The sequence below is a fragment of the Pleurodeles waltl genome, chromosome 1_1 (assembly GCF_031143425.1).
Source record: "Pleurodeles waltl isolate 20211129_DDA chromosome 1_1, aPleWal1.hap1.20221129, whole genome shotgun sequence".
NCBI lineage: Eukaryota > Metazoa > Chordata > Amphibia > Caudata > Salamandridae > Pleurodeles > Pleurodeles waltl.
Window position 1 is genome coordinate 865,130,205 of NC_090436.1, and position 22,620 is coordinate 865,152,824.

The following is a 22,620-nucleotide window of genomic DNA, read 5'->3' on the forward strand; positions in this document are numbered from 1 at the left end:
AAAAAAGGGGACTGAAACGTGACTCAGCAGGAAGTATAGGACCTAGCACTGGAATGGGTCCATCTGTAAGGTATACAAAAGACACATTTACAAATCTTTCCCACCCTGGCTGTCCCTGATGCGTTGTAATGCAGAATCAGCATGAGCGTCGATCAGGCGAGTATCATCGAAGGTCATGTCTACCAAAATGGATCGATCAGCCTCCGAAAAGCCAGAGTGGTGTAGCAGCACCAAAGAGTGAACCAAGGCTCAACCAGCTGAGTCTGTGGTAGCCATACCACACTTTATGACATACCGAGCTGCTTCTTGTTCATCCTGGAGTGAATGGGCAAGTTCTCTCCGAGTCTCCTCTGGAAGCAAAGGTAGCAGACACGCCATCGAATCCCACAATGCATGAGAAAAACAGCCCAGAACACATGAGGTACTTATCGATTGCAAGGCCGAGCTGGTTGAGGAGAAAAGATCTCATCCACATGATTCCAACCATCTAGACTTCCTTTCCGGAGTAACGTTTGGGAGGACACTGTGAGGTCAGAAGAGGCTGTAGCAACCTGCACAACAAAACATCTTGTTGGGTGCCGGATAAGACAAGCAGGGTCTCCAGGGGCAGACCAGTGTCTATGGGCTAGGTATCTATCCACAGGGGCTCCCGCATAGAGAGTTTCACTTTGTGGGAGCGCACGCTTTACTCCTGTCTGACCCTGGTGAAGCACCGTCAACAAGGGGTTAGTGGTGACCTTCAGAGAGGGGGAGCTGCAATTCTAGGTCCGTAGCTGTCCTCTTCAGAAACTCTGCAAAAGAGAAGCTCGCCTCAGGCACAAGGCTGGGGAGGGGAAGGAGGTCTGAGGCTGGAGAGGACTCAAGGCCACTAGTCTTGCCCAACTCAGTCAGTCAACTACCCTCCAGAGGAGGCTGGACAGTCTCATCCACAGGGTTGTCAAACACCAGTCCCTCTCCTTTACCTCCAAAAGCCTGTTCTTCCAAAATGATGAGAAGAGGGAGGAAAGATATTCAAGTCTACAGGCACCGCACCTGACGTCAGCCAGTGTCAGTGCGGCATTGCTTCCGATTCGGATAGGATAATAGGTTTGGCGTTGTCCAGCTTCACCCACATTGGCTGATGGAACTCCAACATCGCAGGTGGGAAGCCAGAAGGGCTGTGCACCAGAGCCAGAATGGATCAGAGAATGGATACAGAGGACCTATCTGACGGCGAGAGCAAATCTGCCGGTGTGGAGTCAGCTAGGGTACCTCTAACCTCTTTGGGGATAGAAAGCGCGAGGTATGGGCCAAAAGATGGCATGAATGGAGTCATAATAATCCTGCATCTAAGCCAGAGTCGTCCCGGCTCCAGGGAAAGTAGGGAGATGTGGGGTGGATATATGCAGTGACTCCTCAACTCATGATTGGGAGAGGGTGTGGGAAACACCAGATTTACCTGCCCCAGGTGGATGCTCTGACTTTGACTGCTGGGCGCTTCTCAGTCTGCTCTTTCAAGGCTGAGGGACAATTACAGGAATGACTCCTGGAAAAAACTCGCAACTGCTCCCTGGATTTGGAGCGAGATCGACAATGGCGCAGGGCCTCCACCAGACGCACTGCCAAAATCTTCATACGGCATTCTCATAATGCCTTCAGATGAAGGCGACGAAAGCAGTCGCAATTCTCATAGTCGTGGTATTCTCAACATGTGGCCAACATCTGCCTGCCACAGGACCCACAGGGCTTGAACTTCGAGGACATATAGAAAAAGGGGCACACTGTTCCCTTGACAAAAGAAAAAGATTTTGTTGCGATAGGCCAGAGGCCTTAGGTAACTCCGGACCTGCGTTGCAGCGTGGAAAAGAAGGAACTGATGTCAGTGCATCAGGGAGGGGTTATATGGACTCCAACAACGTCACATCTTGTAGAGGACATCACTACAGAGTCGTACGATACCCTCTACTGTCGTGCAGTGGTACTTCTGGAAAAAAATCCAGATCCAGTCTGGTGCCTGGGGAATAATTATAAGGTAAGGGATCTGCAGCCAGATATCTCTATCAGATAGAGGAAAAAGCCTCTCAGGATTGTTTTTGTGCATGAAGGTGCTCCTTAGTGCACAAAAGCAATCCTGCTTGCAACACAGACACCCTTGTCCCATGGTGCATTCCTGCCCTTTCCCAGTGATGCAGCACAGCAAGGTGACTTACTGAGCTGTGCTGCACCACCATTTCATAAATATGCCCCTTATTGTGGACAATATCAGCACTAATTGGCTTTGGGTCAGCCCATTACTTACCATTCTTGACTTTCTTTTTCATCTTACTTTCTTGCATCACATTCATTGGTTTTTCTTCCTCTTCTTGTGTTTGTCTCTCACCTAGGTATAATTTCTTTATTATTTGTTTGATTGGATGGCTTGTATCTTTCCACTGTTCACATTCAGAGTACTAATCCATCTTTTGCTTCTAGCACTATACTGGAGTGCATGTGTTGTTTGCTCTCTCCTCCGTGTGTTGCTTTCCCTTCACATTTTCATCTCCATGCCCTTCATACCCCAAAAACATGCCCATTGCTTCCCACCCTCTTACGTTGAGTTTTTTTTTGTAATTTATTTTTCATTTTAGCACTTCCGCCTCCTCGTCCATTGTTTCCACTACCATGTTGAACATTAATCTCGCTGTTGAGTGGTGTTTACTTTTCTCCACCCCACTCCACAATTTCTCCTCATTTGCTAATCAGTCATGCACTTTAATTTTTCTTTATTTGCTCTGTATTGGAGAGCTCATCAGTTTTAATTTTCTGCTGGACTGCACCTTTTTGAATGCACACTTTCAAAGACATTTAACTTATTTTTTTATTCACCACCCCAACACTGGAATCCACCATTTTGGAATGGTATATAAGAAAAATGAAATGACACTTGTGATATTCCACAAGTAAAGGTATTTGTCAGCTCTTCATCAAGCTAAGCTGCTGTACCATCATGATACATAAGCACATGCACATGTGCATTGGCAAAGCCAAAAGGCAAGAACTCCTGGCTTTGTGAATGCTTGCTAAAGACTGGAGGATGTTCTGGTTGTAGGATAGAGAAAGTATAACCTTTAATCCTTTGTGAGTCTGTTAATGGATGCTGACTCAGAAAAGTGGGGGCTTACCAACCTTGGACGAGTGTGGTGAGCTATACATTGTACAAGCCCATGTATGCTAAAATGCAAAGAATGGAACAGGGTGAGATCGGATATTTAGTCCACAGGATTTGCCTAGACATAGAGTCACAGTATAGATCAGACCCACTTGCGCCACTGTACGTCTTTGATATTGTCACAAAAGCATAGTACATTATTTAGTAACTTAATGTTGTGTCATAAATTATAGAAAATATGTAAGCAGGTCTTTATTTTCCTCTGCCTCCCTTCATCAAGGTGTTGGACCCTCCTGATGTAAAAAAAAAAAAAAAAAAAAAAACATCAAAAACTCTCATTAGGGGAACAACATTTTCTCTCTTTATTCCTGTTCTCTCAACTGCAAGTAACAATATTGCCTTTTTGAGGTACCACAGACAAATAACATCAACACGGGCCAGTAGTTCCAGTCTCCTATACCACACTATATTCTACTCTGTCCTTACTTTTTTCTTTGTTCTAATTCCATCCCTATTCTTCTTGTTATTAAAAATATAATTGGTAATATTCATAAGATACAGTTTTAACTTGTGTACAATTTATCCTATTGGACAATTATATAAGGTGACATGATTCTATCACTTGCATATGTAACATCCTAACTTGTTTAAGTAACCTGCTTACTTTTATGTGCTGAATGCTCTGACACATCCAAGTACCTATGTTACAAATTTCTTAATAAAAACATTTGAAATGAAAAACAAATAATCAAGGACCATTGGTAACAGCCATATCTGCCCAGAAGAAGACTGGCTTGAGTTTACAGGCGGCACAGAGGAACAAGATGGGGCAACTCTGTGGCAGGTGTACCATCCGAAGTGGCAAAGCAGATGTGCACAGTTTGACTGCTGGTGTGGGGATGATGTGACCAGAATATAAACTAGAATTCGACAATCAAAAAGCAAAGCTGTATTGCAGCTAACATCTAAGATGAAGGGCTGTGCTTAAAGTGGCAGTATGCCTCACAAAACTTCTGGTGAGCCTGCCAACTTACCTGATCAGGTGGGCCGATGAATTGTTAGTCCTTCCCCATCTATGTGGCTAATTCAGCTGCAGGCTGGCAGAAGGCAGAGAATGGGTCTTCACCCTGGATTCACTACTGCTAAGAGCCATATGTCAACAATAGCATAATAGACTTCTCAGCTGGGGATACATTTTTGTATCAGTAATTTAAAACAACAACAACATCATCTTATTTCCATAGCACAGATCAACATAATTGGTACCTTTTTCACATCATCAATGTTGTCATACATCTTCATATGATATAAAACAGGGCAAATATAATGTGTCCTTATATTGAAATATTTGTATTGTTATAGTGTCAAAAGGTTCAAACGTATGCAAATCTTTTAAATAACATTTATAACAGAGACACTGAGTATGTACATATGACTGCTCTCATGGCAGAAACACTCTTTGGTGTATATTTAATGCCAATTTGATGCACAATTATTTATATAAAATATAGCCGACTTCTCTTTTCTTCAACCAAGGATAAAGTCCATTCTCTATTACCTTAAGGGGTTAGATGCATATTAATTACATTAAAAGGCTGATGCATAAATGCATCCCTAGTTGAGAATCATATTACGCTATTAATAGTTTGTGTGTTCCTATTGTCATGGGGGTTACACAGCATTCCCTACAGCTAAAAACAGGGGCTGAAGGTCATCTTCTTATGTAGGGGGTTGTAGAGAAACTGAAAGGTATTCATGAAGAGTACCAGTGGTCCTGCTGGCCTCGACCCATCACGGTTGACAGTTCCCTAAAAACAACTCTATTTGCCAAATATCAGTTTACCACTGTAACAACAGGTCTTACAATTGGCAGAAAGGCAAACAACAAAACTTACATTATGGTCTGTGTTTATCGGATTCATTAATACCATTCTACAAAAATCAGTAAAAAAAATTAGTAGTCTATATCAATACTCTCCTTCAATGGGATAGGTTTAGTTTCAACCCTTTATCTAACGGACTCTACCCACTAAAGTAATACCACAATACATTCAACATTTGTTTCACAGCTTTGCTATTTGCTGCTTCTTCGGGGCTTTGGTAAGTAATGTAACAGGCTGTCCTGTACTGGCTAATAGTCACTAACCAAAAGCTTAAAAAAACGAAGGCCCTAATTATGACCCTGGCAGATGGTGCAGAAATAGTGATAAGACCGCAACAGGCCGGCGGTCATTACCGCCCCATTATGACATGGGCGGTTTGCCATATACTTTGCACCACTCCAATCTAAAACAATCTACCCAATCCACCCTACTCCAATCTGGCCCACTCCAATCCAAAACAATCTGCCCCAATCCAACACAATCTGCCCTCTTTCAATTCACCCCACTATAATCCAACCCACTCTAATCCAATCCAGTTTACCACACTCCAATCCATCACAATCCCCACAGTCCAATCCAGTCCACCCCACACCAATCCAAGCCACCCCAATCCAATCTACTCCACTCCAATCCAATCCACCTCATCCCAATCCACTCCACTCAAATCCCCCACAATCTATTCCACTCCAATCCAATTCACCCCACTCCAGTCCAGTCCAATCCAACACACTTCAGTCCAGTCCTTCACACTCAAGCCCAAACCAACCCACTCCAGTCCAATCCACCCCACACCAATCTAATCCAGTCTTCTCCAGTCCATCCACCCACCCCACTGCAATCCAATCCAACCCAGGCCACTCAATTCCAATCCAACCCAGTCCACTCCAATCCACTTTAATCCCATCCCACTCACTCCAACCACCACAACCCACTCCATTCCAATCCAATCCCAAGCAATCTGCCCCACTACAATCCAAATGAATCTGCCCACTCCTACCCAAAACAATCTGCCCCACTCCAATCCAAAATAATCTGCCCCGCTACAATCCAAAATGGTCTGCCCTACTCCAATCCAAAAGAATCCCCCCATTCCAACCCAAAACAACCTGCTCCACTCTAATCCAAAACAACCCGTCCCACTCCAATCCAAAACACTCGGCCCCACTCCAACACAATCTAATCCACTCCATTCTACCCCACTCCAATCCAAAACAATCTGCTCCACTCTAATCTAAAACAATCTACCCTACTCCAATCTGCTCCACTCCAGTCCAAAACAATCTACCTCACTCAAATCTTCCCCACTGCAAACTGCCCAACTTCAATCCACCCCACTCCAATCCAATCCACCTCATCCCACTCCATCCCAATTCACCCACTCCAAACCAATTCACTTCAATCCAATCTAACACAATCAACTCCAAACCACCCCACATCAATCCATCTCAATCCAATCTACAATACTCCAATCCAAATCCACTCAGTAATCCAATCCACCACAGTCCATGCCACTCTAATCCATTCCACCCTATTCCAGTCCAATCAAACCTACTCCAATCCAATCCAACCCACTCCAGTCCAATTCACCCCACCCCACTCCTGTCCAATCCAACCCACTCCAATCCACCCCATTCCAATCCAACCCACCCCTCTCCAATTCAATCCAATCCAACCCATTCTAGTCCAAACCAGCCCGCTCCAGCCCAATCCATCCACCCCTCTCCAATCCAATCCACCTTAATCTACCCTACTCCAGTCCAATCTACTTTAATTCGCCCAACTCCAAACCACCCTATCCAATTCACCCGCTTCCCCAATCCATTTCACTCCAATCCAATCCACTCTAGTCCGATTCACCCTACACCAATCCAACTCACCCACTCCAATTCAATTGGCCTCACTGCAATCCACTCCCCTCCTGTCCACTCCACCCCACTCCAATCCAATCCAATCCACCCCTCTCAATTCCACCCCACTCAAGTTGACTCCACCTTATGCCAGTCCACCCCACACCAGTCCAACCCACTCCAGCCCAATCCACTCCATCTAATCCACCTCACTCAATCTAATTCACCCCAATCCAATCCAATCCAATCCAATCCATCCCATCCCATCCCATCCAATCCACCACACTCCATTCCAGTCCATTCCACCCAACTCCAGGACAATCTAATCCACCCCACTCCAAACGACCCCAACTCCAATATAATCCACTCCACCCCAATCCAATTCACTCCATCCCCCTCCAGCACTCTAAATGAATCACTAACCTCAAATCCAGTGTAATCTGCCCCACTCCAATCCACCCAATCCATGTCACCCCATTTTAATCCACACCACTCCAATCCAATTCACCCCTTCCAATCCACCAATCCAATCCACCCCACTCCTCTCAATCCACCCCACTCTACCCTAATCCAATCCACCCAACTATATCAATCCACTCCAACTCATTCCATCCTATTTCACTCTATTTCATGAGACTGCACTCTACGACACTCTCTGCCACTGAACTCTACTCCCTGAACTGAACTCTATGACACTCTACTTCCTCTATTCCACTCTATGACACTCTAGTCCAACAAATCCATTCTCTGACACTCTACTCCCTCACTCCAACCTACGACATCCCACACCACTAGCTTTTAGCCATGCTGAACAGCAGCCACACTGGTATACAACATGACAAAAACACATTGCCAATAGATCTTGTATAGGTGAAACCTATTGGCTTCACCTATGCTTCTTTAATGTTGCTATAGATTATGCAATTACAAAACAACATAATTATTCACAAATACTATACAGATGCAATGCATGTTGCTTTTAAGGTAATAAGTCTAGCCATTAGGAGCTGTAAAATTATTGAAGGGCTAGTGAAATTCGAGACCATACATGTAGGGAAAGGAGCGGTATAATATCCACTTTCTGGATTGTCTGAAGTGTGCAGATTTCCTGGAGGTGGAGGTGGGCTGCAATGTATATTTAGTTGCTATAGTCTAGACACAGACCACTAGGTTAACGATGGCTTGTGTTTTTTTTAGGTAAGGGAAGGTTTGTTATAGACATTGGGGTATATAGAAGAAAACCTTGGACTGGATTACCCTGTCACAAGGGAAAAACTAAGTTCCATAATCACTCCATGTCCCTTACTTGGCTTGGTGGGTTACGATGAACCAGGCTGTTTGGCCAGTTAGTGGACGGTGATAGATGTCCTTTTCGTATAGACTTGTCTACCAGTTTGCACCATGTTCAGCTTCAGTCGGTTAGTCAACATCCAGTAGTCAAAGTGAAGTGAAGATGAAAGTGACATGACAAGAGCAAGGAGCTAATCCACTGAAGGGCAGTGACCTTTCTCAGACGACCATATCAGAACCTTCTGAACTATATTAAGTACTTTCCAGTCCTTATTCGTTTGAATAATACATGTGATGACCTAAGTTTAATAGTGATCTTTATGGTACTTTCTTTGTTACTAGCAACAGAAGGTGACTCCCTCTATCTACATAACTCTCTAGTATGAACATCCCAGCTCCGTAATTAGCACTCATCATGTATTCAGTGTCTTTACTGACATTAATGTATAAGGAACAATTTAATAGATAACCCTATGCTACAAGCAAAACATGCATTTCTCCTGTACAGGTGGCATCAGATTTTACTTCATTCATTACATCATCTGAAAATAATGAATAGGCAGATGTTTAGTCAAGAAAAATAAGCCCTTATGAGTGTTAAATTCCGTCAGCCACATGACACAGTTCCATAGCAAAAGAAAGTGATGCTGAGGAAACAATATATTTCTATTTTTAGCATGGTTTGAAGTTGGGGGGTATGTAACCACATCCCTTAATTATGAAAGAAACAATTCCGTGTATCTCATTGCTTCTAATCCACTTACAATCATTTTACCCTCAACTCTAAAACAAATCAGATTAAAGACACATCACTCTTGAAAGCTGCATCATTGTTTCATCTTTGACTGATAGAGAACTCTTTAGTTCAAAGTCAAGTCACAGTCAAGTTCAAACCAGAAAATGGGACTTAAACCTGCTCTGTTCGGTCTCTTCTCTGGACTGTAACTGCACCTCATACCTGCTTTGCCTAAACACTTGGACCACATCCTAGAATCATATGAAGCCCTTTGTACTGAAGGATGATTTCTGCCGATGCTACAGAAACATTCCTAAAATGCTCCCTGCTTTGAAAACAATGGCTGAAGTCCCAAGATGTTATCAGCTCCAAAGGCCTTGGATGAAAGACAAAGCCTTCAAGTTAAGAAAGATGCTACAAACACAGAATTAACTTCTTAATTACTTTCTGTTAGAAATAAGTTTTCTCATTGGTTAGGGTTTGCCCCTAAGCCAGGCAGAACCCACCATTCTACTCAGGGCGAGTAAGTTACACACTAAAGATAACCTGTGCTCTCCCCCTGGTAGCTTGGAATAGAGCAGTTAGCCTTATCCCCAGAGGTCATTTGTAAAGCATTTGCACAACACACTCACATCAGTGATATAATCAATACACCGCAAATGAAGCTCCACACAGAATTATACAAAAATATATATCTATATTGTAAATATGGCATAAGACCAAAAGTGACATGGATCATGATTACTATGCATATCATGCAATTCCTCATACAATACTCATTAATCTGATGATGTAAAAAACAGCAACCTATGTCATACTGTCATGGGATAAAGTCATATACCCCCCATCCTGACAGTGTATCAGGTAAACATAACATACCTACAGCATCAGGATATGAAATTACCATCAAGAGGTCTGTATATGACCAAAGGTCACCAGAAACATATTACCACATTATTTGGATAGTACATGTGGCCCCAATCCTAATAAGGCTAGAACGACATATATCACAGAATTGGTAGATAAAGAAAACATTAGCAGAACACACCAGAATCCACAAGGGCAGACACCAACCCAAGGCCACCTGCCCTTCTATTAGTAGGGGCATGGTAATGCTGAACAACATACCTTTTAGTGGTGGATGCAGAAGTCTCTGCATCTACATTAGGGTGTGTACAGTATTCCAGACTTTAGGGCACACCTGTCAGTACACCCCCACTATGGGGAATATTGTACTTCTTCATTTCCGCCAATATCTAGTGGTAATTATGGAAGGGGGGCATAAAGCCTCCACTGAGGTGTTACCCCGCCAAGCCACAAGATCTCACGAGCGCCCGACCCAGGAGATGTAGGTAACACTTAGCCCCAGTTAGGGAAGTCGGAGCCCTTCCTGGTGATTCCTGCTCGCATCGCAGGTCGACAAGGAGTTTCCATGGGTCAGCCAACAGGAGGGGCATGAGGTGGCTTCACTGATGTCAGAGGTGCCCTGCCCTCCGCAGTAACTTCCTTAGGGCTGCAGTGTGCTGCCCGGCCCTCAGACGCCATCTCTCCTCAGCATACAGGCCCTCCCGCTCGTCTCTTGGTGGGGACGGCTGTGCTGAGGGATTCCCTAGATGCTGGAGCATGATGGAAGGGAGGTGGGCCAGGTCCTTAAGGCTTCTCGTCGGCTTGGTGGTTTGCCCTCTGGCAACTGAGACCCTCCCACAACATGACATATGAAGAAACTCCACAGAGCTGGGCTGCTCTCTAGTCCACTGGGCCAGGTACTCCTTCAGTAGCGGTGGCGTCCCTCTCCCGTTTGGAGAGCGCAACGGTGGGGAGAAGCGCAAAGCAATGTGGGCATGTGCTATGACCACCACAGGCGCAGCACCCAGCAGGCGCTTTCTGGAAATAAGGCGCTCCCAGCTGTTCTTTCCATGCTGGAGCGCTGGTCCAGCAAACAAAACAAAGCATTCATTAACCACTACCAATGTTCACCATGCGCTAATAACAGAGAACCAAGCAAGGTTATGAAACGCTCCCATGCACTGCTTCACAGAAGGTTGGCTTTGTCAACCTCAGGGCCCCAGAGGATCCCACAGGTGAGTGGGACCCTGAGGGAGCAGGGGTCAGCAAACAGACCCCTGGAGAACACTAGAGGTTAATGCCCAAAGGGAGACAGTAGTCAGCAGGCCAGCATATAAGGAGGGTAGACCAAACAGCGGTTCTTCCTTGCAAAACAGCAGTCCTTTAGCAACACTGAGTCAGACAGCAGCTGGCATCAGGGCAACAAACAGAAAAGCAGTCCTGTGAGTCCTTTATGCCACCCAGCCTATTCACGTGTAAGGTGTGAACAACCCTCCACCTCCCCAGCTCAGGATGACTATCAGTATACAACTGCCTCTTCCGTCACACCCAGCCCTTCCTGTGTTATGGCTGTCTGGAAAGCATGCACCAAGTGGAGCTATCACTCTGCCCCAGATGTGGATTGAAGTCAGGCTGCAAAGCACTAGAGTTATAAGCACAAAGAAATGCTCACTTTCTAAAATTGGCATTTTTAAAATAGTTACGTAAAATCCACCTACACCAGTAAACAGGATTTCTTACTACCATTCCAAAGATACCAAACATGCCCATGCTACTTCTCACAGATCAGAAATTACCACTTAGAGGGAATTCCCAATGCAAGCCTATGAGAGGCACAGTACTCACAGTAGTGAAAAACAAAATAGGCTGTTTGTCACTACTAAGACAAGTAAAAACATAAAGTTACATGCTCTACCTTTTACATTCACAGCAACCTGCCCATAGGGCTATCCAAGGCCAACCTTAGAGGCAACTTAGGTGTAGTAAAAAGGGAGCTTAGGCCTTGGAAATTAGTTTGAATTGCTAAGTCAATGTGGCAGTAAACTGTGACCCCAATGGGAATGGCTGCACTCAAGTTTCTCTTCTGATCTTAGTCTGACTCCAGCAATGGCGTTAGAAGAGCACAAGCTGACGTCGGTGACACCGGAACCAGTACCGGTGACCTAGGTACTGGAGATGCCAATCGTACTGAAGAGTGACATGACGTCGGCTGAGACCTCTTTGAGGTTGGTACTGGCGCTGATGATTCCTGCAGAAGATCAGTCGGTGATGGAGTTGTCTTCCGCGGCGCCGGCAAAGGCCAAGGCAACCTGGCCATAGGTAAGAAGGGCCTGAACGGAGCCTGTTGGTATGGCGTCAGGAATCCTCCCAATGAAAAGGACATTGGACCCCTAGAGCCAGCCAGCGCACCTGAGGGAGTCATGGCCCTGGTGAGAATGCCAAATATGGCATTAAGAAAATGGGATGGATCTTTCCCAGGAGCAGGAAAGTTTGGAAACTCCTGTTGAGCAGGCTGAGAAGAGTCTGATACCAGTAGAATCTCTTCCTGCTCCGGATCTGGGGGAGTCACTAGTAGCGGTGCCACTGGCAAAGCTAGAATCTCCACTATCGATGGTGCCGGGAACCCTTTGTGTGACTTCAGAGAAGGCACAGAAAGCCGTGGAGTCACATCCCTGGAAGACTGGCGCCGTCTTTTCTTGTGCTCCTTCATGGACGATTTCGATGAGCGACGGATGTGATGGTGACTGTGAGTGAGGCCGGGACCTCAGACTACTCTGTTTTTCTTCCTTCTTTGCTTTTGCAAGAAACAGCTTTGCTTCACTCTCCATTAACGCTTTGGGGACACGACGAACACTTCCTGACGTTGTTGTCCGAACTCAAGCACCGCAAACAATCCACATGAGGGTCAGTCACAGACATTTGACCCCCACATTCTCTACATGGTTTATAACCTGATCTCTTCGTAGGAGACATAGTTTCAAACAGGACAAAAGACGACTTCCCTTTCTGATACAGAGTATCACCAATGGAGAGCCAAGTAAAACCGTTACACGTTGAAGGCGTGGGAAAAAGGAACTGACGTCAGCACGCCGATGAGGACTCCTTATGGCTCCGATGTCGTCAGAAAGAGTTGCACGCGGAGCCTTTCCATTATGACATCCTCGTGGACGTGGAGAGCTAGGGAAAAGTTTCAGTTGAATGCTGCGCACTGGGATAGTCAAAAGGTGAAGAATTCACAGCTAGATGTATCCATCAGAAATACTGATATCCTCAACCTTTAAAAAGGGGTAGCGACCACCGCCATCACTTTCGTGAACCGCAAACGGGCACTGGTGAGGCCAAAGGGGGGCACAGAAGACTGAAAATGCTCCTTACCTACCTTGAACTGCAGATAACATCTGTGGTACTGCAGAACAGAAAATGTGTGTATTGCAGTCCAAGGACACAATCCAGTCACTCAGGTCCAGAGCAGACATGATCTAGGCCAGCATGAGCACTTTTATTTCGCCCATTCTAACAGAAGGCATTTGGAGGCTAAAGGTCCAGAATAGGCCTGAGGCCCCGCTCTTACTTTGGAACAAGGAACTAGCAATAGTAACAACACCCCTCATTTTTCCTAGTTCAGCACCCTCTCAATGACACGCTTGAAGAGCAACATGTGCACTTCTTGTAAAAGAATCTATAGGTGCTTGTCTGAAATTTGCCCTGATGAGGGAAGAATATAGGTGGGGTGGAGAGAAAAAGCAGGGCACAGACAGTTTGAATAATCTGTAAGACCCATCTGTTGATTACTGCCCCCACTAGTTAGGCAAGGACCACTACTGGCAAACTAAAATGCGTTGGTGGCTACTGTAGTACTGGAAGAGGAATAAGAGGACTTATGCCCCTGCTGGCCCACACACTGCTTGACAGAATCGCATTCACACCCATGAAAGAACTGGGGTTATGCAGCATCGCTGATTGGGAAAGCTGTCTCTGTCTATATCCCAGTCCTCTCGAATAGCCTTTAAACATTTGGAATTGTTATGGAAACTATTTGGCAGGGGTCAACCAACAGCCAGAAGGAAAGTGCTGCAGTTCTGCTGTCTTTAAAGCATTCAAATACAAATACAGAGTCCTCCTTCTTACTGACAAAGCCAGACCCATCAAAAGGCATATTAATTTGGGAGGCCTGTACATCGCCATAGAATCCAGTGGATCGCATCCACGCTTGTCTACGAAGGACATTACTGGTACCAGTTAGCATTCACAGATAATCTGCAGTATCCATCCTTGTGTGGATAACATATTTGGCGGCATCCTGCCCAACTGATCAACTGGGCCAAAGACGGTCTTCCAGGAGTGTCTGATAAATCTCACTGGTCATGCCCCAAAGGAAATGTGTGTAACAGTCCTGTGGACAAACAACATTTACAGACTGCAGGGAAGACCGCTGGAACAGAATTAGTGCTTGTCAAAAGCATCAATCCTCTGGGATTCTCTATCTGCAGGAGTGGTCAGAAATGAGACTGGATATACCTTACTGATTGAAGCCTGTACTTTCTGGGGTGGGATGCTTACTGAGAAAATCTGGGTTACTGGGCACAGCTCTGGTCACCTGCGTATTTACATGAGGGCAAGAGCAAGGCTTCGACCAAGTAGCCATCAAAGTATCAGTGGAGGCATCATTAGGAGGAATTGAGAGCTCAGAAGTCACTGGCCCACACTTCTAAATCTCTGTTAGAACATTTTTTGTCTCAAAGTAAGGTGTCTGACGTTCTAGTGCATCACCACTGCAAATAAGGCACCTTCTTCTGTTAATGGCCCAAGTCACACTCTCTCAGAGGAAATAAAATGCCCACAGCTGTTCTGTAAGGCATCAAGAGCATAACAAGGTGAGGAGCAAGTCATCCTCATCACCCTCATTATAATTAACATCTTGTGGTGCCCCCTACTCTGGCATAGGATTGGAGTCAGAACCAAAGAGATAATTCAGCCTCTGTTGGTAAGTGTGATATGGCAGAGGCCCTGGCTTACACTCAGGCTGCTAGATGACCAGTTGTGCTTTTGTTATTTCGTAGTGCAACATTGGTCAGGCAATGGAGCCAAAGTTAGCTGAAGGTTCGACATTGGCGTACGCACCAGATGATCATTTGATGCTGTCGATGTTGCTACTAGCATTGGGATAGCAGGGAATGGTGTGGATCTCAGTGCTGGAGTAGAAGTCTGTACTGCCACTGGTACGGGCTCAGTAATGGGTCATAAGGGGAAAGACAGCAACAGAGATGGAACAACCAGCAGTAACTTGACTGGAGGCCCCTGCGGTTCCATGGAGCCTAAAGGCACACCAGAAGGAGCCAGAAAAGCACTGATAATTTAAACCATGATCTCCTTGAAACACCTGATCTGCTACGAGGTAAAAGGGAGCCCAGGAAATGTATGCCACATCAGAACTAACAGAGGTATCGGTTCCAAGGCCACAGGACTTGAAGGAGTTTAAATGACACTGTGCGATCCTCCCATCTTCTCTTTGTTGTCAGAGTGATGGAATAGGGTCCAGTCGCCCTTCACTTTCTTATGCTTGTGCTTGCACTTTTACTAACAAGAAGACTTTGTACATGAACATAAAAGGACGCAGGAGAGGCCTTGGGACTGAGACAGAGTCTGAACCCCTGACTTTGAATATGGAACTTCTTCTCGTCTTTAGCAACATACAGCTTTGCCTCCGGGTCTTGGATCTCCTTTCTGTGCATAAGATCACACTTATAGCATGACTTATAGTTGTGTCCCAAGCCCAGACACCAAAAACACACCTCGTAGGGATCTGTGACCATCTCTTTCCTGCAGTTGCAGCTTGGCTTGAAATCTATGATCTTGGGTGGGGGCATCGTTCTGTAAGACACAGTGGAGGTGTTAAAAGTCTTCGGACCACTGACAAAAAACAGAAGAGCTGCGTCAAAAGGCAGAGAAAGAAAGGAAGTAATGTCAGCACGAATGGGTGGTGAATATCTGCGGCTCTCTGTCACTTCCAGGGGCAGTGGGAAATAAAAGTAAAAATGCAGAACCCCACCTAGAGGCGTATAGGACCACTGCTATGAAAATGTTTTACAGATCAATTGTTGGTGTCCAGCTCCACCAAATTAGACCTTTAGCAAGGATGGTGCTCCAGAGATAGATTCATACGCAATTGCCCATCTCTGAAGGTCCATTTGAAGCAGCCAAAACTGGAAATGGGTTTGACAGCTGGACCAGAACTTACACTGCTGGCTGTTACAAACTGACTGGGGCCTGTAGCTGAGGGTCAGGCCTTGGGGTCTATACGTGGGTGGATGAGATGTGCAGCCAGGTTTGAGGCTGATGGATCAAGCTGAACGGCATAACCTTTAGTTTTGTACTCTCTGTATTCAAGAAGCTGATGACTGAGAACAGCATGAAGGCAAAACATGTACCCTAATACGAGGATAATTGGGAGGGGTTTGGCAAATTGTGGTCTAACTACTCCTGGTCCAACAGGTTTATTAGTTCCAATCTCTCTGTATGTATTTCAATACTCAAGGTGAGAGAGTCTTATAGGGAGTGAGCACAGGAAGTACTGAATACTGGCTACAGAACAGGCTCTGGAGTGCCCTGCAACTGCATTAAGGAGAATGGTGCCAACTTCTGCTCTCTCAATATCTGCAAAAGCAAAGAGACTGTTAAGGTCGTATATTCCTAGATATTTAGGTGACATCCAGACTCTTGATGTCACTAAGTTTAAGGATTGTGTATAGAGTAAGATATACTCTTACCTGTATTTCCTTTTTCATCTTCTCTAATGTGCAAATCTTTCATTGATGTCTCAAGCTCCAACAAGTCTCGCAGGTCTTCTTTGTACACCTCTATGTAGGACACTTTCACACTGAAGTCAATGTTATGGTTTTCGGAGATGCTCTCAAATAAGTCTTGAATGGCGTGTGGTATAATACCTTTCTCATCTTCAGCTACTGAGGCTATGATAAAAGCAAAAAAGCATATAAAGATTTAGTAGGTTTACTAATCATGAGTTAGGACTGACATAATTCATCCTGCTGACTGCATTACAATAACAAAATGACAGCGTTTTGGGGAAAGTCTCAGGAGAAATATCAAACATGAACTGACAGATACGATTGATCAAATAATTTGTGCTATTAATATTTATAAAATCATATGTGATAACTTAGTTATTGCTATTAAACAGAAATTAAAAGAAAAAGCCATCTATTTACAACCTGTTTGATTATCAGCAGGATCAAAGATGGGTTGCTTGATATATTACTTTAGAAAAGTTTTTAACTTTTGCCAGCTACCAGATATCTTCATGAAGGAGACCGAGAAGCCATTTATTTAGTTTACAAATTAGCATACTTTACTCTTTGTTATTCACCTTACCCCATCTGGCTTTACACAGCAAGTGGCCATCTTACTTGTCTGGAGATGGACCAAATACATCTACGATTACTAGGAGTATAGAATAAAACGGTGGTACCCATGATGGAGGACCACCAACACAGGAAAGTAAATTAAATGAATATTATTGAACATCCAAAAGTGTAAGCCAAGGTACAAGTAAAGAAGCTAATATTGAATCATTTTCAGGAAACACACTGGACCAAATACTAATTTACTCTGAAATATTTACATGAAACGTGGCACTGTAATAGTAACAATATCTGACTAAGCACTTAGCTAACAGTGAATTTAGCTTCTTCTTCTCGCACCTCTCCTACCTCCATCACTTCCTTTTCCTTCTCCTCAAACCTAAGTTGCAAATATGGGCAATCAGCCTTGAAGAAGTATTGCCATAATGAGGCATAAGCATTGAAGGAAGAGGAGAGGCTAATGGATTAACAAAGGCGAGACACTTCCCTTGCTAATATGTCCTGCAGTCACTGTCCCCTAATAGATAAACACAGTACAAGTTCTGATAGGATAGAGATTGTCCAGGCTAAACAAATTACAGTTTTTTATTTTTCAGCTGCCACTAATACTGTCTGTGTTCAAACCATTTCAAACATTACCCAGACAAGCTCAGACATAAGAATCAAACAATATGATAGCCCAAGAGACCTGAGAATACATGCAATCTTCTTCCATTTGCCTGCTCAACATATTTTCATGTACCCAGGTTAAATCTCAAGATATTACTGAGCCTATCCTCAGACTCAATCCTTGTGAATTTTTCATTAGGTTCAGCAGAGTCCCACCTCTTGGTGCTATTTCCCATGCATTGTAAATAGCTTCTAAAATGTATGTATATTTACTTCTAAAGTCTACACCGTTCTAAATAACATCTTGGCCAAGCTATATGCCCTATAAATAGATTGTTTGTGTCCCTCTTTTCATGTTGTTTATTTCTAGTTCAATGTTTCCCTACTGCTCAAGGCTAACTTCAATATTATCTCTGCCAAAATGTAACCTACTTCTTCATTGAAAAACCCTTTTCTGGCATATCTGATCAAGAGTAACTTCAATGAGAGGTTGCAGGGGGGTATGGTTGTGACACGCTTGATGGTGATTGTCATATGAGAGTGCTCCTGCGCCGCACCAAACATCCTTCAGCATCTGTGTGCTGCCGGGGCCCCGGTCAGCGGCCCGCGATGGAGCATGGCTCGCCCAACAACAGGCGGCAACCAGGAAGGCATTGGAGCCCTGTAGCTTGGCTCCCCAGGGGAGAATTGGAGCGATCTCCAGGAGGACCGCTGAGACCCAAAAAAGCGTCCGCGAGGCTCCGGCACCAAGGAGCTGGGCCCGGAATGGCTCATGTTGATGGGGAGTGATCCGGGTGCCATGGGCAGCGCCTGCCAGTGGGCCTTACCCACCTTTCTACCCCAACTCTTTCACTAGGGGACACTGGAGCCCTGAAGGATTTGGTGGCCAGGGCGCACGGTACAAGGATCAAGATCAGCTTCCTGGGCTGTGGCTGTGCGGAGGAACCAGGGACACGTGGGCACCCACAATGGGTCAGCAGCGACCATGGGGAGATACTTTCTGGCCTCCAGCAAGGGAGTGACTTCTTGCGGAGGGTAACGGCAGCAGGAGGATTGACATTGGTCCCCTGCGCCGCAGCAGTGTGGAGGAGCCAGAGACAGACAGTCACCCACAGCAGGTGAGGGGTGACCACAGGAGATACTGTCTGGCTTCTGACACGACAAACAAGTGAGTGGTTGAGGGGCGAGTGTCCCTCCTCCCTTCACTGGCACACCAAAGACCCAACTCTAATGAAACAGCTGCTGCTCGTGCCATGTGCCCCACATGGGTGGGGTCTGGCCGGCCTCCTGGTGGCCTTGCGGGGTCTCCTGAGTCCAGTGCCTGGTTTCACGTCAGTGCGATAACAGCTGCGGGTACACCAGTCTGATGTGCCAGTAACAAAAGGGATCTTCCTTGTTGTTCGGTTACCGGTGGCCTGAGGTCTGGTGTCCAGAGGCCGGAATGCAGCTGCTCCTGTCACCCATCCTTTGCAGGGTACTGGGGCTTGGTGGGCCACTTTTCCAACACTTCTCTTGGAGGTGTCTACAATGTCAACCAACATGGTGAGGAAGATCCTCCACACAAATAGGGGAAACTCAACATATTCCCCAGGCCTTTGGCCTCGCCCTCGCAGGGGGTAGCGCCATGGGGCCTGCGGAGAATGTCACTGTGATGGATGGGAGTGCCACCACCTGGGGACAGACAACAACCTTCTGGCATGTCTGTCCTCGCGCCATGCACTGGAGACTCAGATTGGGATGGTGGAGGCCGACGTAGTCCTATTTCGACACAACTGAAAAAATACTATGGGATGGATGACTGAGGTGGAAAGGCAGATCATGACGCTGGAAGGTAGGGTGCGGGACCTGAGCCAGAGTGTTCAGAAATTCAGGGTCCACTATGGGGAACTGGCGACCCATATGGAGAACGCTGAGGGCTACCCTAGGCATAATAATTTGCAATTCTTTGGGTTCTTGGAGGGGGTATAGGGTCTGCAGACCGAGAGGTTCTTGTAAGGAGTGGGTGTGGCTCTTCGTCCTGATGGGCCAACTCTCCCACTTTTTTATTATCAAATGAGTGCCCAGGGTCCTGGTGCGGAAACTGCCAACCAGGGCCACACTGAGCCCTGTTGATAGCATGAATCCTGAACTATAGGAACAGAGGCCTAGTGCTCCAGGCCATTCAAGACTTGGGAGAAGTTAAGTACAAATCTACACGGATTTTGATATTCCCAGATTTTACTAAACTGGTTCTGCAACTGGGGAAAACTTTTGAGTCCACAAAACAAAAGCTGGGGGCCTTGAATATTAAATATATGAAGCTTTACCCACCTTAACCAGGGTAAGGCCCAATTCTTTAACTCTCTGCAACAGTCCTGGGAGTGGTTGGAAGAAAGCCCGTTGCGGCAACCAAGGGGGGCAGATGCCTGCTGGGATGAGACTGCTGGAGGGGTCCCAGAGGGGGACTGGGTGAGGGCCGGGCACCTAACGAGGAGGGGATGCTGCAGCCGGAATGCCATGTAGACACAGCGGAGACCTACTTCCTGAGGAGGATCTTGGTGGTCTGCTCTTCAGACAGTGACTTTGGGGGGCCTGCGCCACCTACTTGGCTTTGAGCCTGTGGACAAGCCTCAAACACTAACCATTGAACAGTGCCCTAATGTGATATGCTGGTTACGGTGCATGGGATATGAGTGAGAGTGGTGGGAGTGGGGGGGAGAAGGCTTTCTTTTAGTTAAGTGGGAAGAGAATGCGATAGGTTGTTAAATGGGGTGGGCGAAAGACATTTCCCGAGTTGGGGTGCTGGGTAGTTTTTGGTCCTCGTCTTGGAAATGCGGGGTGGGGGCTCAGTTGGGGTTTCTAAGTTCATAATTGTTTGAATGGTTTGCACAACACGCACTACCATACAGCCATGTTAGATTTGGACCCGAACGTTTGGCCCAGCTAGCGGTACATTATAATAGATCTGGGTGTTATAAAATGGGAAAAGCGAGCACCCCGATATGCCTCCGTTGCTGTACGGCTGAGGGCACATTCAGTCACACACTCTGGAAATGCTGGGAGACATCTTGGAAAATGGGTAAGGGGCAACTGGCGAGCTGAAATAGGAGCTGAGGGCTCACATTCCTAGATCACCACAGTCAGTTATCTTAGACATATCCAATGATATGGACCTCCCTAGGAAGCAACTGCTGTTTTGCATGCTGGGTTTTGTTGTAGCCAAGCAAGATCTAACCAGGTGTTGGGGGGAGCTGTCATGCTCACTAAGCCCAGGTGGCAGGAGTGGAGGAATCAAGCACGGAGGAGGAGAGAGTGGTGTACAAAAGAAAAATGCCTTAAGAAATTTGAGGAGGTTTGGGGACAGGGGAGGGCATGCCAGGGCCTGACAGATGGCTTTGGGTTTCCTCCAGGGTTGGGGCCCTCGCCGTAGTGGATGACAGTTGCAGTGGGGGGCTGGGTACTTGGCACTCACACTGACACCCAAACTACTTGCTATGGTCCTATGTGCCAGCCAAGCTGTGATTGGTATTGTTCCAATATACACACTGCATTGGAACTGTAGGTGTGCTGTGGGATTACTGCACGCATGTTTCATTATTATATTTTTTGCAAAACAAAAAAATATATAGTAAAAAGAAAAAGAGTAACCACTATCGGATTGTCGACCCTCGCATAAATGCATCAATTTCACTGCATATTTTCCCAGGACCTCTTCAATGTAGTCAGGTTTTGCCCTTGATCACTAAAAAACACATGTGTCCAAAAAACATTTTTCATATTTATTCTACTCTACACCTTCTCTGGCATGATCAGTCTAACTTTTATTCTTGATGCACCACTTAATCTGCTACTATCCAGGTGGTGTTCAATACACTGAATATTGAGGTCCTCCTGTCTATTCTTGACACCTGCATGGGGTTGTTCAGATGGCTCTTTCAGATTCTCACCCATCGCAAGGCATATCAAGTGCCTTAGGGTTCCATTCTATCTCCCATGTATTTCAGCCTTTACATAGTATCACTGAGAGAGCTAACACACATGTCCATGCAGCTGTAGCATTTAAAAGGCACCAGGTTATTTTTTCTTGTGTCATATCTTAATGCATGCCCACTACCCAAGAGACTCTCTGACTGCCTCCAAGGATTGATCTTATCGCTCTGTCATAAAATGAACCCTTTCAAACTGAGTTTCTTCTTACTTTGTATTCCTTAAATGTTTATTTAGAGACTGTCTGAATTTCTTGCTTGGCTAACAATACACATCAATCGTTCTGTTTTGCATTCTGTAAAATCCCTAGGCTCCACTCAAATCTTCATTGAAAGTTACACACCAATAAGTTAGTCTTGTGCCTAAGGGTTCCTGGATGCCAAAATAATAATCTGAGGCTCTTGAGACACTCTAAACCTAGGATGGACATGTTATTTTCCTAGGACTGGAGAAACCATTCCTCCCAGAATTATGGCTTTGTGGTCAGGGTTATTCCTGGTCCTGGAGAAGCCTACCTCCAGTGTCCAGGGGAAGGGTGGAGGCAAGTCTGTCTCCTCACTTCATGAATCTGAAAAGAGGACAGACCCATGGACCAAGTCTTAAGCCTCTTTCTTTCTTGCTGCCCTTAAAAAAGGCTGCAGCTAGACACATACCTGAAGGGCCTTGCTACATCATTTTACCTATCTCACAGGCTGGGAATCAGTTACGCCTAGGACCTCTCTTATGCTTTAAGGATAATGACTAGCTTCTACGGTGTTGTTTCTTCTCAATAGATCAGTCTTGAGGGACTGATTTGTCACTTCATTGGGAGGCAAAGATGCAGTTCCTCCAACCGGATGTTCTATGACCTACCATGACAACTAGGATTTTCTAAAAGTGGATGGTTCAGGCAAATTCCAGTGGCTCCCCTGTCCCAAGGTGATTAAAATGGGAACAT

The 22,620-nt window shown here is 45.6% G+C and overlaps 1 protein-coding gene across 1 annotated transcript in view; it reads right to left on the reverse strand.

Moving 5' to 3' along the window:
* Nucleotides 1-22,620, reverse strand: part of KIF27 (kinesin family member 27) — a 455,459-nt gene that overhangs the window by 395,630 nt on the left and 37,209 nt on the right. Inside the window, exon 3 of the mRNA XM_069229770.1 lies at nucleotides 16,497-16,697. Coding sequence (XP_069085871.1) covers nucleotides 16,497-16,697 — 201 coding nt within the window. The remainder of the gene's footprint in view (nucleotides 1-16,496; nucleotides 16,698-22,620) is intronic.